This window comes from Macrosteles quadrilineatus, unplaced genomic scaffold (assembly GCF_028750875.1).
Source record: "Macrosteles quadrilineatus isolate MER2022 unplaced genomic scaffold, UCM_ALF_1.0 Scaffold_2__2_contigs__length_208266976, whole genome shotgun sequence".
Taxonomy (NCBI): Eukaryota; Metazoa; Arthropoda; class Insecta; order Hemiptera; family Cicadellidae; genus Macrosteles; species Macrosteles quadrilineatus.
The window spans coordinates 191,225,699-191,242,471 of NW_026542595.1; the positions used below are offsets into that span (position 1 = coordinate 191,225,699).

Below are 16,773 nucleotides of genomic sequence, written 5' to 3' on the forward strand. Positions count from 1 at the left end.
GGCTATTTTTAGCATATGACGGGTTAACCGAAAAATTGGTTATCCGAAACGGCTCTCCCCCCTTTATTTCGGTTAACCCAGGTTCTACTGTACTTGCTTCTTTTTACTACGAAAGGGTGTATGCTGATACAAAGATCTACTTCTACGTTTTGTCTAGGCCTATTTAGTATGAAAAAGACCATATGTTAAATCAGAATACTTTTAAGGTACTTTTCAGTGATTTTATTTCTCAGTTTTCATAGTTTTTGCCCCTAGGCTATGTATTTTGTTTGGTTTTGTCGTAAATCGTATCCTACGTCCATACACTTAACTGTATTTCTCATGTATATCGATTGGTGTTGCAGTGTGATGGCTCCTGAACGGCCCGGAGGGGAGGACCAGCCTGTACCTGTGGCATTGAGTGCCACTAACTCCATCACTATACCTATCACTCTGCTCTCCATACCCAAGGACCTGCTTCACATCAAGGTAACACTCACCATGAGTTGATGCTGTTTTTTAGCGTGGATTATTCGTTAACTTAAAACAACATCCTGCATGTTGTCATATGCTTAGAAGCATGTTGTGAATGACAACTTTAAAATAATTTTAGCTAAGTTACAAAAGAGTTCAAGTTTTTTGTTATTAATTAATTAATTAATTTATTATTGTTATTATTAAGTTTGTTGTTATTTACTCTCTTAGTGGCATGGCTAAGGAGGAAGAGGGGGAAAACCGCCTCAAGTGCCAGTCTACGGTGTTGATAGAAAGTTGAAAAGTATAAATACATTGTGATATGTGAATGGTGTAAATTAGAGGTTTGCCAGCGGCTAGATTATCGCTGAGCCTATTGCCTCAAAAGTTGAGTGACCAAGAATTAAGTCAGACAAAACTGAGCCAAGCTGAGCTTTTATTCTCACAAAGAGGCACGAAAGAAAACGTCTTTTGAAGATGGCACAATAAAAAATATGACTTGATTCCATGCTCTCCAAATACCGTGTTTGGGTGTACTGGTACAACAATCAGACATTAAAATAAAATAGGTGAATACATTAAAATCAATAGTGTAGTGGGGTCAGTGTTCCGATTCTGCTTATTCCAAAATTTCTATATGTTGATAGACTACCTGTGATTTAGCTGAAAGGATGGTGAGTATTTATGCAGTGGAACATTTAGGACACCCACCACTAATAATTACAACGTTATTAAAGATATTCCATATGTATTTACAGGAAGGTGATGGAGCATCTGAAATACGCTCAGAGAAAAACGGCGAAGATGACGATCTTACTTCTCTAACGTGGCTTCAAGACAAAAATCTGCTCAAAGGTATTTTAGTCGTGGTGATAAGCCAATCACTAAAACAGGGTGGACGTCTTATTTTAACAAAAATTATGATAAATTTATTTTTTTGGAACAATTTTTTCAAACAAACAATTCACACTCTGTTGTTTAATCATTTATACACTTGGTATACACACGTTGTAGTGCACGTGCACGCCCGGCACACGGCACCATTTTCAAATTTTTATTTTTTTCCAAATCAAACTAAATCTACATTTTAATGTAGGCTAAAGGATGAATCATTTAGCAAAAAAATCCAATTAATCAAAGACAATCTTTTACCGACTTAAAATATGGCACATTTAAACTACAAAAGCAATTTAGGCCTTCCACCACCTTCATCTTTACCAACAAAACAATAAAACCCAAATACCCCCGCCGCAGCAAACCTGCAGACTAAGCGAATTTCAACTCGTCTGATTACACTTTTACTAAAATATTTCCATAAATAAGACATATTATTCCCTATTTAAATAACATTAGATTTAACGAGTGCTTAGGTTTGCTGCTACGGGGAAGGTAAAAAGTGTTTTTTGACCATACGTCAATAGTATAGGATGAAATAAATAAATTTGCCAAATTTTATCAATATATACCCATAAACAAGTAAACTACAACAATTTTCATTTTCTCCATAAGAATAACATGGGAATTTTTAATTACACTATTTTTGAATTTTCTCCGTGACCGTTAGGCATACAACAGCGCTTCAATATACTAAATTATTTCTTTTTTTAAGCTCTACAAAACGGTTTAGAAAGAAATTGCAAAATTTTTTGTTTTTAGGTTCAAAAATGGGAAAAACCCATTTTTACCCCATAAACCCCCGTTCCCATGGTCCGATTATGCTGGATCGCGAACTCGTTCGAATAAACGCAGGTTTACATGTTTGTACCAAATTTCATCAAAATCGGATCATTTTTGCTCGAGTTATCGCGCTAACGGACACATATATATATATATATATATAAATATATATATGTATATATATATGAATTTGAACGGATGGTGTTTTTGGCCTCTAGGGACCTCAAAATGAAAAATTAAATCGGTCTCGGGTCCAGGTCTTACCATGAGTACTACGTTAATAGCTTATTCCCTATATGGGAAATTCGCTAAAACGCGAAATTTCTAAAAAATATCAATAAGTCTTTTTTGCCTTATCAACTGTGTCTAGATTGTGATTGATTTTGTGTGACAGGTTTGCTATAGTCCTCGCCACCCTAAGTTGAGGCAGCCAAAGGCACTAGATATACGCCGTGCGGCCTTTGGCTGCCTCAACTTAGGGTGGCGAGGACTATAGTTTCGTTAAATTAGCAATAGTTAATGAGGGACTGTTAAGTTATGTTATTTTCTCAGATAGTCAACTTGTGAATGGGACATCAGTAACGGGTTTTCATTTCCAGTGTTGAACTTATTTCTAATTAAACTTGAGCTTATTAAATTATGATTATTACTTTATTTATACAGTCTACTTTTTTAAAATTCTTAAACCGCGCATTATATTTTCATTAACAAATCCGATCTGTACTGGTACGGTACTGAAGAAAAACATCAGAGACCACTCCTCTAGCCCTCCGAGTGTTATTTGTCGCTGCAGCGACACATAACACACTTTGTGTAGTGTTTTGTGTCGCTGCAGCGACTCACAAACACTGTTTACGGCGAAGGCTCTATGACTGACAAAATCGGATTGAACTGGATCGAGTTAGGTATCGTTTTATTTTATAGATTCAGAGCTTTCTCCGGAGGTCTGTCTCTAAGCGCTATTAATTTTAGTTCCAAAAATATTGTAGCAGACAGCTGACGTGCGTATTTGTAAACAGCTTGGTTATCCTCGGACCGATGACTGATGTGTTTTGTTACGTTTATCATTGTTTTAGTGTTAAAAATCAAAAGTAGTGATATACGTGGTGCATTATAAGAAGATTTAAGTGATTTTGAAGGGCTGGTTGATGATCCTGAAGAAGTAGGTAGTGATATTGATGTAAATTATCAGCCAGATTCCTAGCTATGGTTAGGCCATGCATTCTTAGCTAAACGCTATGTACTGAAATCTGTTTTTTGCCCATAACTTATTTATTTGCAAATCTACTTCCTTATATTATTATATATTTGTAATCCTCATAAAATTTAGAACAAAGTGGCTATTTTCAAATATTTATAGACCTATAATTTATACAATTTCATTGAGCGCGAACTTATTTTTTTTTTTTACATTTTCCAAAATATTTTTGTTTTACCTACAAAATTTTTTTGAAAAATGTTCCTTATGTTCTATGTATAATATTGAAGCCCACGATTTTCCAAACAAAATGGTATATAGAACAGTATAATTAACATTGTTTTCAAGCTTCTCAGATCCGTTTTAATAAAACCTTGCAAATGAGCAAAAAATAGGCAGACATTAAGGCCAAAACAAGGGACACTCGGAGGGCTAGAGAGATTGTATTGTAGCACAGCCAAATCAATTTAAATTGTCAGGTTGAATTCCGCTGGAATGGGTGCTGATTTGTCACTCAGCAGATAACACTTCATTTTCTGCGCTATTGTTTTTTTCCATTTAACCTTTCAAATACCGGTAGCAGTATTTATCTATCACATTCTTAGTAATTTCAAAAAGATTGTTTTGTTTGCATCTATTTTTACCTGTATCAGTGTAGAATATAATTTTTGGAGATATTTACCCACCTACCTAGATAATAGATTAAATTGAAAACATTTTGTGAATTCTCTAGAAGTAATACATTACAAATACACCTTTACGGTATGATAATTTTCTCGAGTATTTAAATTAAACTAGGCTTATAAACAATGCGTAGGAAAAGACTTTAGAAATCCATGGGTTACATTTAACCCCAGTGATTCATTTCATCCCCCAGCGTAAAACTAACAATTAAATATCTGTACATGTTTTATTGTGTTTATTTACTTCGTTTTGTAAAGGAACGGTCCAAACCCTGGTCTAGTTACTATCTACTGTCAACCTGTTGTTAGAAAGCATCATCAATTGGTAGCCTAATGACAAATGGAATCTGTTTTTGGTAACGATCTTGCAATGGAACCAGCGACCTCTAAGAATGTCAGTTTTACCAAAATAATGTTTATTCCTGATGACCCAGTTTTTTTTGTTAAAGAATGTTTATTATTTAAATAATGGTTAATGTTGGGGAGAACAGGTGTAGGCATATAGTAAATTTCTCCTCTCATATCATGTAGCAAATGAAGGAATGTTAGTTGAGTTGTCAAAACTACTACTAAGTGCTAGGTCAGTTACCATTTTGGTGGACTTTGCCCCACATGGGTCATACACCTCATGGCCCAATTATGGGTGGTTTGGACAACTACTATGTAAGACTTACACATTTGCTGTTGTATTAATTGTATTCATGTCCATGTAAACAAATTAGTGAACATCAAAACTGTCCTTGTTTAGTAGGTCCATACTAATAATTTTCCTGTATTCCTTATTTTCAACTTCTGTTAAATAATAAGAGATCGGTCTTAAGAACAAAAGCAACTCATATCGTTCATATCATTGTTGTTACTTTCAAATTATGAAACCATACACAACTTTTTAACAAAGTCTATGAATAAATTATTTTATTTTCCAGGTGTATAATATGTTAATACCATGCTATATTTTAGTCAAGTGATTAGAAATTATGAACAAATATCCACAACCAAAAATGTGCCATTTTTTGTCCAGGTATAAACCTGCGCACAGCTGGTACTGGGGTTCAGGAGTCCCCGACGAGTGACTATGTGGACGATAGCACGAGCGAACGAGACTCATCTTGTTCTAGCGTCAACAGCGGCAGTCCTACGCCTCCCCCCTCCACTACTGCACCTCCTGTCAAGAACAAGCATCCGCACCACATACCTTATGATCCACAGGTCAGTGGTGTAGCCTACATTGACGGTATGAGGAGTTAACTGGTGTGGACCACTGGCTGAAATAGAAGTATGGCTGACTCAGTGGTTAGAGCGCAGAATTTCTATTCTGGAGAGTGATTGCTCAAGTCCTGGCAATCACCAACGACAATTAGATAAGAGTAACTGTCTAAAATTTTATGTTTTTGAACATTTACACCAGGTTTGCAGATATGCCAATTTGCCAATTTCGTAGATGTACATCTACGACTACTTTCTTTTTTTTACGTATCGTCTTTACATCTTTAAATTTTTGTATCTTGATCCTTTCCCAGACTACATACAAATTATTTATTTCTTAGTTAAGTTTTACTCCATTTTAATCCCATTTAATGTAACTTATTAATTTATCAAGAATCCGAAACAGACTTGAAAAGTTGTGATATTGCACAGACAATGACTTGTTATGTTACTGTAGATAGTTTGCTTATTGGTTTTCAATCCTGGCACCATTGTGAAGTTACTCATTTGCCAGTAACTCATATACTTTCCTGCTTCAAGCAAAATTGGTTCTCCAAACAACTATGAAGTGCTTAAACCAGACCTCTACTGGTCATGTAAGTCAGTTAATTTAAAGGCATTCTAGTACAGAATGTTTTGATATCCTTGGATTTTGGAAGTGACACTGAGGTAGCTATATAGTTGATTATATAACTAGGTATGTATTTAATGAAAAGAAAAGTAATGTCCCATAGCATTGATACACCCTCAATATTTTACGAGACTTACCTTTTTATACCCCCAAAATTTGTCTTGCGCAAAAAATCTCAGTCTTTAACGATTCATTATTAATTTATATTTCCAGATACACACAACATCCAAACCCCCATACTCGTTTTCTTGCCTGATCTTCATGGCTATAGAAGAATCGCCAGGCAAGGCTTTGCCAGTGAAGGAGATCTACAACTGGATTCTAGACCATTTCCCTTTCTACAAAAACGCCCCGACTGGTTGGAAGAATAGCGTTAGACATAACCTCTCGCTCAACAAGTGTTTCCGTAAAGTGGACAAAGCCCCAGTAAGTGGATAATGTAGTTAGAATTTGGATAAATTTACATTGATTGATCAATGTGTTTAAAATTGTAATGCTGTTTTTACAATGTCCAAAGGTAGGGTACACATATCCTCCTATTTTCTAGCTATTCCCAGTCCCAGGCATGGGTGTCAACTACGCCTTTCCCCGGTCTCCTATCCCTCAACAGTTCTTCGTTTTCCTCGTCCCTCTTCACCTCTTGACCTTCTCAATTCCCTAACTTATCATCCACTTATCATACTAGAAATTCTCTCTTTACACATTCTTCTCACATGTTCAGACCATCATAGTCTAGATTTTCTACACTCCCACTAAAGCTGTCTACAACTAGTCCTCTTTTAATCCCTTTACTTATCTTTGGGTAGCTTTTGAAGATGAAATAAGACGATCTGCAATATTTCCCTCGTTGATTAGAGAAAGTAAATGCAGGAATTAAGAATGTTGCCAAGTTCTAGTTTAACAAACATGCTTTAAAGCTAGTTGGATAAAAACAAGTTATTTCTTACTGTCAATGAAAATTGTTGGGTATTCCCATTTAATTTCGACAAAGTAGCTGTGTTATCAAACGTTGGATGGGTACACTTTTTATGAAGATATTATCTATAAACCATTAATTTATATTGGTTAGTTTATTCCCCCATAGGATAACATAGTGACCAAAGAACTTTGTTTAGCTTTGTATTGATTATTACTGTGTGTGTTTGGCAGAATCTAGGCAAGGGCTCGCTGTGGATGGTGGACCCCCTTTACCGCTCCAATCTGTTGACAGCTCTACAGAAAGCCCCGTACCATCCCTGTGCCTCACTTGACACTAACTCTCCTCCCAGCACTACCACTAGGTAAGCGAACCCATGCATTAAAGCGGCTGTAGTCTCACAGCTGATTAAAGATTTTTTACAAGAGGTAGGCCTATTAGTTGACCTCTCTTGAATTTAAACAATGTAGTGAGGGATTTAGTTAGTAGTAGGCTTAAATGCTCTCATCAACATTTTAAGTACGCACAATAGTTTTATCAGTAATGACTCTTTAGTCATAAACTATTCTCAAACAACACCTTGGTCCTTTGATTGAAGTTCATCTTGGGTGATGATAGTGAGTTTTAGTTTATATGCCTAATAAATAATTGCAAACATTTTCCATCACAATTAGTCATAAATAATGATTTTAAACGTTTCTAAATCTGGTATCTGATCTCATCTGAGGTCTACTTTTCTTGTAATGTTTTAAATTAAGGACGGGGTCAGATTCCAGATACAGAAACGTCATGAAAACATGGATTTTACTAATTGATATGGGAAATGTCCGCAGTACTATGTTAAGATGGCAGTAATTTCTCCATTGATGCAAGTTTATTTGAACGCCAAAGATGTGTTAGTGTCAAAAAACTATGTTTGGAAAGGAAGAAAATTTTCTTCCCAACTCAAAATCCTTGGTTAGAAATGCTGTCAGCAGCGTCAGTGAAGTATTAATTTTTTGTGTGTAGTGGAAAGTTTGTGTATTTCACGTGCCACTATGAACTCCCATTTAGGTGACAAAAATATCTGAGTAGAGATAGTGACATAACTTAAATGTCGATTGCAGCCCTAAGAGTCCGTCAGGCAAGTCATACAGTGGTGGGAGGCTGCCTGATCCGTCTTTGTTCCCGTATCTGGCTCGAAGGTTGGCAGCTGTGGAAGGCTCAGGTCCTCTGGACGATGTTGATGCTGCAGCAGCCATGTTAGAACTCAAACATGGACCTTTGCGACGAGGTAAGAGGCACACCATTGTTTAGTTCCTGTCTTCTTTATGTACCTTTTTTTTAATTTGCTAATCTTAGTCATTATAAAATCAACCAATGGTCAGTTGTCTATCCATTTTCCACAGCTTTACTTTATGCACTTATTTACACAGTACGAAAAGAGTGTTGTTACATTTTTATCTAGCAAAGGTTACGACATCCACTGGATAGTTTGTAATAAGTGTCTGGTAAACTATTAAATGTTAGTTTTATGTATATTTGTTGTTTTCCGTGTTATTTTCATTAAAACAACTTCTTACAAACTAAATGTCTGAAGTCCTGGAATTTTGGACTTCAATTACATTCCTTTACGTAATTAGATTTTTGTTGGTAGTTTTAACTAGTATTCGATACTAACACTCTGGCCCTGACTGATCATTATTGAAAATGAGATATATCAAGTAATGTGTATAATGACTTATTTAAAATTAAAACGATCCTATTGTATATTGAGATGTGAAATGTGATTTCAGATGAATATCATCGAAGATTAGGTGCACAGATGGTTCAAAATGCTCGAGGGGCCAAGAGAAAAAGCAAAAATGAGATAAAAACTGAGGTAACACTTGAAATAACTGAACTTGTGCTAACTTAAATGAATGCTTAATTACTCTTGGAGATATTTTATCTATAGTATGGAATTTACACTTTTGGATCAATATTAGATTTTTCTTTCTCGGCTGTTGGTGGTCATGAAATCAACATTGGTACACTCCCTTTGAACAATCACAAGTTTGTTAACCTTAACAAATGAAACTGATAGACATGACTTTAAGAGGTCAAAAGAAATGAATGAATCCATTAAATATCTGATGAAGTGTATCAGATATCAACCATGTAAATCAAGGTACAGTTACAGTAGAACTTTGATAGTTCGACATGACCCATGATGACGTGATATGTCGGCAGTGGCCTGTTACGGGTTCGCAGAGGTCAAAAACTAAATAAATCCCTTTTATTGTTTTGGTGCACGCAAAAACTCAATACTTTAACCATCCCAATAATTTACATTTTTTTAAACATCCAAAGTGAAGAGCAGTTGAATGTATTTTGTACAATAAGAAGCCCAAGAATGTACAGTAGAGATTTAAGTTGCCAAGTTTCTTTATTTTTGTCAAACTATTCATAAAGTTTTTTTGCTTTATCTCGTGTTTTAAATGCTCCCTGTGTGTAAACGTCCAATATACACCCTCTTAGTCCACATAGTGACTAACTATCGATGTTCTACTGAATTGCTAGTTGCTATTTTATGTTTCCCTCTGTGTTTTGCTACAATGGTGTGTGTGATGTGCTAGATGCTGATCACCTCGTCACCCAGTGAGGACCACACCTACAGTAGTGCTGAGCCCTCGGCTACCAACCCCTCCACCATGGTCAAGAGTGAACCTACCTCTCCTGACGAGGCCTTCCAGGAGGGCTCCGACTCTGACTCTAGGTAAGTCATATCCCTGATCTCCTGGAAAATATATTTATATGACAGTTTGATCCTGGATACTTTTGATTTAGAAAATGCCTTTTTTACAGCTTTATCCTGCTTAATCCTAGCCTCTGGGGAAATTCCTGGTACTTCAATTGTTGGTTTCTAAAATATATTTCACATTCAATGATTCAATCCAATTTGATCTTCCATCTGTCAATTAACCCAGGCGTCAAGTAACGCGTTAACGTTAATAACGTTAACCTGTTCAAGGTTTTTACGTTTGCAACTTTGCTTTTTCAGTTGGAACACAGTCCCAGTGAAAGCCGAAGAGGACATGGAGGAACAGAGGAAGATCGCAGAAGGCGCAGATGCTCTGTTGAACCTGGCCGGCATCAATACACAAGGTTGTGGAGCAACACCACTCAAGCGTCAACTGCCTCGGCTGCTGCGCAAACCTTCTCCTCGCTGGAAGACGGAGAACAATAATGTTATAAATGCGGAACAGTACCGACCACCCGCCAAGATGAGGAGAAAATCACTCTCGGCTTCCGCTAAACAAAAATTGAAGAGGTAGAATTACCAGTCATTCCAGTCGGGTAGTCTCCCTAGTATAGAGTTAATTTTAGGAAGAGACTCAAACAGTTTTATAGACCAATTAGAGAGTGATATATCGAGTTAACACGGTTTGTTCGGAATGTTCTACTCTGATGACCGTAGTACAAAGGTAGCTGATAGCGTAGGTATCGGGTCTCATTGTGACCAATAGAATGAGCTTCCGCCTGACTTATTTACTGCGCTTCTCCAATAGGATCTAATTATATGCAGCCTGTATTTATTTGTGGACTTACTTTTACCTATGTTTAGGAAGTCATTGATCTGTTGTTGTATCGAGTGGTAAATGCTTTTCATGGACAATATCACAATAAGAATCAAATAGAATAAACAGTATGTTTTAGCTTTAGATATATTTTTAACACTACACTCTGCTGGCTTTAAAATGTACGCAATATGTACATTTCTCTTAAAATATTTCACTATGCAAACTTAATGATTAGCTAAGATTTCTCTTACCAATTGCATCAACTCTTGATAGCATTTATCACTCGAGATAATGACATTTTGGAGGTAAAAGAAATGATCAGCAATCTTCGTGTCTTACTATGCAGTGTGAAATTACACATCAAGTGCTGTGTATTTTTATACCAAAAGCCTATAGCAATAATGATTTGTGTTTATATGGAGTCATTGGTTTTTATGTCGCTTTGGTTTTGGGTTGGATTGGCATTCCAAGAAAATATTTCTATGATTGATTTCTTAATCGGGAATCACATATTTTTATGTGAAATTCTGTTTAAACTTTAGAAATTTCTGATAGATAAATATATGATACTGGTAAGCAAAATTTGGGATATACCTGTGCTGAAGAAGGTTCTTTTAGTGCTAAAAATCTTAAAGTCTTAATTTAAAATTTTAGCATAGTCGAGTGTTTGGTTTGGAACTGTTCTTCATTTTTATTTTAACTAACAGAGTTTTAGGTGTGTAGCCACAATTGTATTAATAGACATTCTATTAACATTTCAATCTATGTTCAAAATATACATATTTTTGTAATTAGTAAATATCACATATTTTGGTAGTCTTATTGCCAGATATTCTACTACTTATGTAGAAAATAATCTGTGGGGTGGAATATGTTGTCACTGAATTCAACTTGTATTTCAAAAATATGACACACAATTTATGTGTTGATTGAACAGATGAAAAATGTTGTATTAGCTGGGAATGGGAAAAGTCAAAAGAGACCTAAAGCAAGATTTACTCTTTTAGTACTTTAGTATTGTAAAACAAAATATTAATGTAATAAGATCATCGAGCAGGTGTTTTAGTATACCCAACATAATATTGCTTCCTTCATAGTTAATTAGATATCAAAACTTCTGCTTCAGAGTTTAGCTCAAACACTGATTGCCCATTTAAAGTATCTAATTAATTTCTTCCTATATTGCAATTGAAAGTTGCAAACCTTGTGCCAAATTGTTGAAATAAATGTTAGTTTTATCATTCGTTTGCCTGCACCAATCATTATTTACAAAGCGTTGTTGTACATTAAAAGTTTTATTGAATGTATGTTGTTATTGTTAACACCTTGTGACTGTTTTGAGTTCATAATTTTATTGGACCAAAGTATATTTATCCAATTATTCGTAATAGAACTGATAGAGGAGAGGATTGTATTCATGGTATATTAGCTAAGGAAGAGAAAAGTTAATTAAGTATTTTTTTATTTGGTTTTATCAGAGACAGTTTAATTTTAGAGATTAACTAATTGATTTTAATATTTTTTTGAACTTGTCTTAAAGTAATTAGTTATAAGACTGTGAAATATATTTTAATTCTCACTTGACAACCAACACCACAATAAACATTGAAGGTAAATGTTAAAAAGCAGTGTTGACTTTGTTGAGGATTTCTTTTCACTGTCATGTTTAGGTAATAACTCTCTTGTTACTACCAAATATAAATGGTCATGTGAAGTTATCTGAATTACAGGATTAGTACGGTTGATATTCATAGTTTCAAACCTGTTCTTTCAACATTTTTGGTATTCTACCTCTGTGTTCAATAACTTATTTGACAATACTATATGAGATTATACAAGTTAAAATGCTTATCTTTCTTAACTCTTGATTTATTCATAAACAGTAAAAGTAAAGCCAAGAAATTTCACCTGAAGTCAATCTAGTCATAGATTTGGTAGTAGAATTGGCCAACGTAACTTTTTTAAATCCTCAATTGTTTGAAAATGAATAGCTCTAAATTAAACAACATTGATACAGATTTGAAATTGTGAGTGTCAACTGTTTTTACTATAAGCCAAATACGGTTATCTTTTATTTCGGTTAACTCGAGCAATAAAAACATACAAAGAAACACCTAAACTAATTTAGTATCTATTGTAATTAGGGTTTATCACTGTAGATAACGATACTCGTAGTGACATACCCTGTATAACATCGTAATCGGAATAGCCTTAATTAGCTGAACCTAGCCTGTTATGAATCGATAAAGTAGAAGTAGTGCCGTTCTTTTGACAAATATGTGTAATGAAATATGTGTTTTTGTATGTAGCGAGAATCTAGATAATCTTGACAATCTTTTCTTAGCGAGTTTGATATCAAACGTATACATAATCCTCGTCTCCTCCCATTCTCTGTCCAGTCTTCCTGCCCAGATGCCAAACTCAAACACCCTTGGAACTGTAAAAATGTATAGAACCGTGTATATATTGTTGAAACTTTAATTTGTACAACGTTCACGTCTTGAAAAGACTATAACTTACGAACTTAGCGGTAAAGTACGCTTTGCGGTTACAACGCTGTAGCGTTTTTGTTTTTTGTCGTTGTTAGGTTTTATTTTGTATGTAGGTTTTTGGTTTGGTTGTGAAATAATCACATTACTCATGGGTTTCTTTTCATAAAAGGTTTATTATCTGAAAAATTGTTTCCAGGTTTTATCATGTAATTTCTACTGTTTTTGATTCAGGTATTTTGTTTTCTCTGTGTTTCTTAACTAAAAACTAAGAGTTTTAATGGGTTAACTTCAATCAAAATATTTTGTACAAATGCTTTACTTTGTCTGTTACTGTAGATAGTTGTTATTCTGGTTAAGTACTTAGAGTTACTAGTTACCAGACATCGATTGAGTTAGTTCCGTTCTTTTACAGAAACCTGTGAACTAGTGCTAAGATTGAAATCTGCTAACATTTTTATGGGTGTTTATTTTTAAGCTTTTTTTTCAGGTTTAGGCCTAATTAACACTTGCTTGATCATGAAAAGTTATGTTTTGCTTTCAAAAAAGTGTTGTTATTTATTTTCTACTTTCGTTAGGATTATTTCGTATGATTTACGAATCATCGCAATCACTTTAGTTGAATCCTTAGGTATAAGGTGTTAATTGTAAGAAAATGTTATTTTTGTAAATTATATACACTACTGCTGAAGCACTTTATTTTAATTGTATCTACGGTTTATTTACTGGTTGTTGAATGCTCATTTTCTAGCTGACTGTTATCTTAATTTGAACCTCTTCTGGTTGTATTATAATTTTATTTATTTATTTATTTTACTACAAACTTGTTCTATATTATCCTCAAAGTGTGGTAATTGCATGCCTGGTAATGTTTAGGTTTACTTGTTGCTTTACAATACCTTAACTAATTCTGTATTTAATAAGTTCTTTAGCTTTTATAAGCTGTCACAGTTTTGTCACTTGTGCACTAAATTGTTTTTTCAAGTATTGGAAGTTCTAAATTCTCCTATTGTCAATTGCCGATACAAGTATTGTATCCTTTTATGTAATAAACAAAGTACGCTATTCTTCTATAAAGCTAAGTCTTCCAAAAATTAAGTGTGGGTTGTCCCAAAAAGTTGATTTTTTTAGCCTCTGACGCCCAATAGAAGGTAGTTTTAGAATTGTTTTAACTTGTAAAATGCCATGCTTGGCGTTAGTATTCTAAATATGTGTTCAACTGGTGTAAATAATTCTAAATTAATTTTGACAGCTTCTACGAGCATAGTAACCCCGTTGTCGACAGAATTAGTGATGAAATTATAAAGAAAAGCAATAATTATTATGTAACTATCATAAATAAGACTTGTTTGTTTCTCTTAGTATATATATTATAATAAATATAAATATTACATTTGATCAAGTGTTTTAATTTATCCTGTTAAACCAATATCAGATTTTTAAAATTTAAGTTGACTAACTAAATATACCAAGTGAAAACTAATCCAAGTCATTAGAATTAGTTTCAACAAAATAAAGTTAATCAGCAATGATACAACTTTATGTAAATAAAATAGAAATCATCTCCTCTAACTTACATTTTACTTATTGCTAGTGTTTATAATCTGACCCCGCCAGCCGGCGAGCATTTCTCAGCGGCTGGCGAAGTCGGACATGTTCAACTTTTGGTAGTGAGGCAGCGACGACTAAAGGTCACGTGATCACTTGCACTCGCTGATGCCAGCCAGCAGCATAGTCTGACCACCTCTACAAGTGTGCCAGCGGCGACCAAAGATAATTTTCAACTTGGTTTTACACAAAAGCACCTGTCTCAATTTTTTTTCAATTAGATGTTTAACTCATTCTAGCAATTCCTGTAATGTATTTTCGTTCGTAATGATGAACATTCATAAAACTATTTTCATTTTGTATGTTTCTGATTCATCTTTTAATATATGCAACGGGCTTGAAGAACCCTACTGAATCTAACTGTTCCTTTTTTTGTATCCAAGGCCTGGTACACTCTCTTTTTGCGGCTAAGTATAATTAAATTAAGTTCTTTTTCTTTCAAACATACCCTCAATATTAGATTAAGACTGGTTTATGAGGACAAATGGCGACAAGAATTGAGCTTTAAACTAGGCAATTAAAAGTAGTGATTTGTACAGTAGCGTAGAAATGGCTGAGCTTAAGTGGTCATGGACGCAGGTTACTGATTTCTTATATCTCTTCTAAAACTAAGCGTGCTTGTGGGACGTTTCTTCAAAGTAGTAGGAACGTCAAAGAAGCAGCTTACAGTGAGTTGTTGCAAAACCTCACAGCTGTTCTTTCTCACACATATCCTCAATGATCACTTAAGTATTTGTTACGAGGTCCCACGGACACTGATCACCAGTGGCTGAAAAGCAGCCTAGTGTGACCCGTACAAAAGCTGCTGCTTGGTGGTGCTGATGCCAGCCGCTGATCACCAGGTGCCAGGCGAGCAGCCTAGTGTGGCCCGTACAAAAGCCGCTGCTTAGTGGTGCTGGTGCCAGCCGCTGATCACCAGGTGCCAGCCGAGCAGCCTAGTGTGACCCGTGCTTTGAGTGATAGGAAACGTTTTGTCACATGTTTATAATCTGACTGTAGTTTATCATTCAACTGCAGTATCAGCTGTTGTATTACATTACAATAAATATTTATCCCATTATATTACCATTACCATCATTAACCTCGGTTATCTGGACGGATCTTGTCCTATTTAAAACTAACTTAAAATAATTTACATTACTAACTACATAGCTGTTGGTCAAAACAGCATCAGTGGATCATTGAAGGTAAACTCTAGGGGGGGGGGGGGGTGAAGCCCTAAATAACGTTTACGTTTTATTACCATCCACAGGTGTGCTAGATCATAGGCTTTAAAGTGACACTTCAATCGTCAAAATCTGTTTAGTAGGATGGCTGGAATAGGGATGTAACACCAAAAACCCTTATTATATTAAATATATAGATCATGACGATATTAATTTATTTATTTTCCCTCTTTTTTAAAAGAAATTTTGTAACTAAAAAAATCGGACCAAGATCCTATAGTGCATAGATCCATTTTGGAAGAATAAAACATAGGTGTGATATTCCTGTCATGCTGACGTCACCTAGATTGCAAACGCCATTTCACTATTTAGAAAACATTACAAAAACAAAACAAATATATACTTATATGACAGTTACAATTAGGTATTTTCTGTTTGCAATCTGGGCCTGGGTGATGTCATCCTATGACGGGAGTATCACACCTATGTTTTATCCTTCCACCGTGACAAAGATCTATAGTGTGTCTCAACCACATGTTATAGCCTATAATTACAATATTCTATGTTGGCAATAAGTTAAATCAAAATATCTGTCAAATGTTGATAATTTGTGTTCAGTTTAGATATCAACAATAGTTGCTCACTTTTATATCAATCTATTATATCTTGTAAAATAAATAATTTTGAATGTACCAATCTTTTCAATCATCAACTTATACAAAACTTTGCACCTCACAGGGCCAAGACAATATCTGGATATAAAATATGTGGATTACTAGGGCTTTAATAGTATTGAACTCATATAAGTAAACTCATTAGCTTGAACACATCAAAACTCAAGAGTGCATCCTCTCTAGGTACTCCAACGTATTAGTATTAAAATTATGATGATTATTAGTATTGAAATGATGACTAATCAATTTGATACAAACCACTAAAAAGAAAACTTTTGATATTAGTTACACAGGCTTTAATGTTTACCAAAATATCAAAAAAAAGATTGTAGAATCTGAGGTGTTTTTGAAAGTGTACTGTGTAGGGATATTGCGATTCAAACAAAAGGACTAAATAAATTATAAGAAACAATAATAATAAGGTATTTTTATTTGGTTTACAATTATTGTTAGTGTAATGCAAACAATGGAATACATGATTGAAATAAAATGGCACGTAGGCCTACCTAGGTAAAGCTTCCAAGCATTTA

At 34.7% G+C, this 16,773-nt stretch overlaps 1 protein-coding gene across 2 annotated transcripts in view; it reads left to right on the top strand.

Annotated features, from left to right (window-relative positions):
* LOC128986036 (forkhead box protein N3) overlaps positions 1-14,193 on the top strand; it is a 37,856-nt gene extending 23,663 nt beyond the window's left edge. For both annotated transcript variants that reach the window (XM_054406121.1, XM_054406120.1), the window contains exons 2-10: positions 345-468; positions 1,212-1,308; positions 5,033-5,220; positions 6,062-6,274; positions 6,998-7,128; positions 7,871-8,037; positions 8,540-8,625; positions 9,362-9,501; positions 9,787-14,193. In XM_054406121.1, the coding sequence (XP_054262096.1) occupies positions 349-468; positions 1,212-1,308; positions 5,033-5,220; positions 6,062-6,274; positions 6,998-7,128; positions 7,871-8,037; positions 8,540-8,625; positions 9,362-9,501; positions 9,787-10,060 (1,416 nt within the window). In that variant the 5' untranslated portion in view covers positions 345-348 and the 3' untranslated portion in view covers positions 10,061-14,193. The remainder of the gene's footprint in view (positions 1-344; positions 469-1,211; positions 1,309-5,032; positions 5,221-6,061; positions 6,275-6,997; positions 7,129-7,870; positions 8,038-8,539; positions 8,626-9,361; positions 9,502-9,786) is intronic.
* The last annotated feature ends 2,580 nt before the right edge of the window (positions 14,194-16,773 follow it).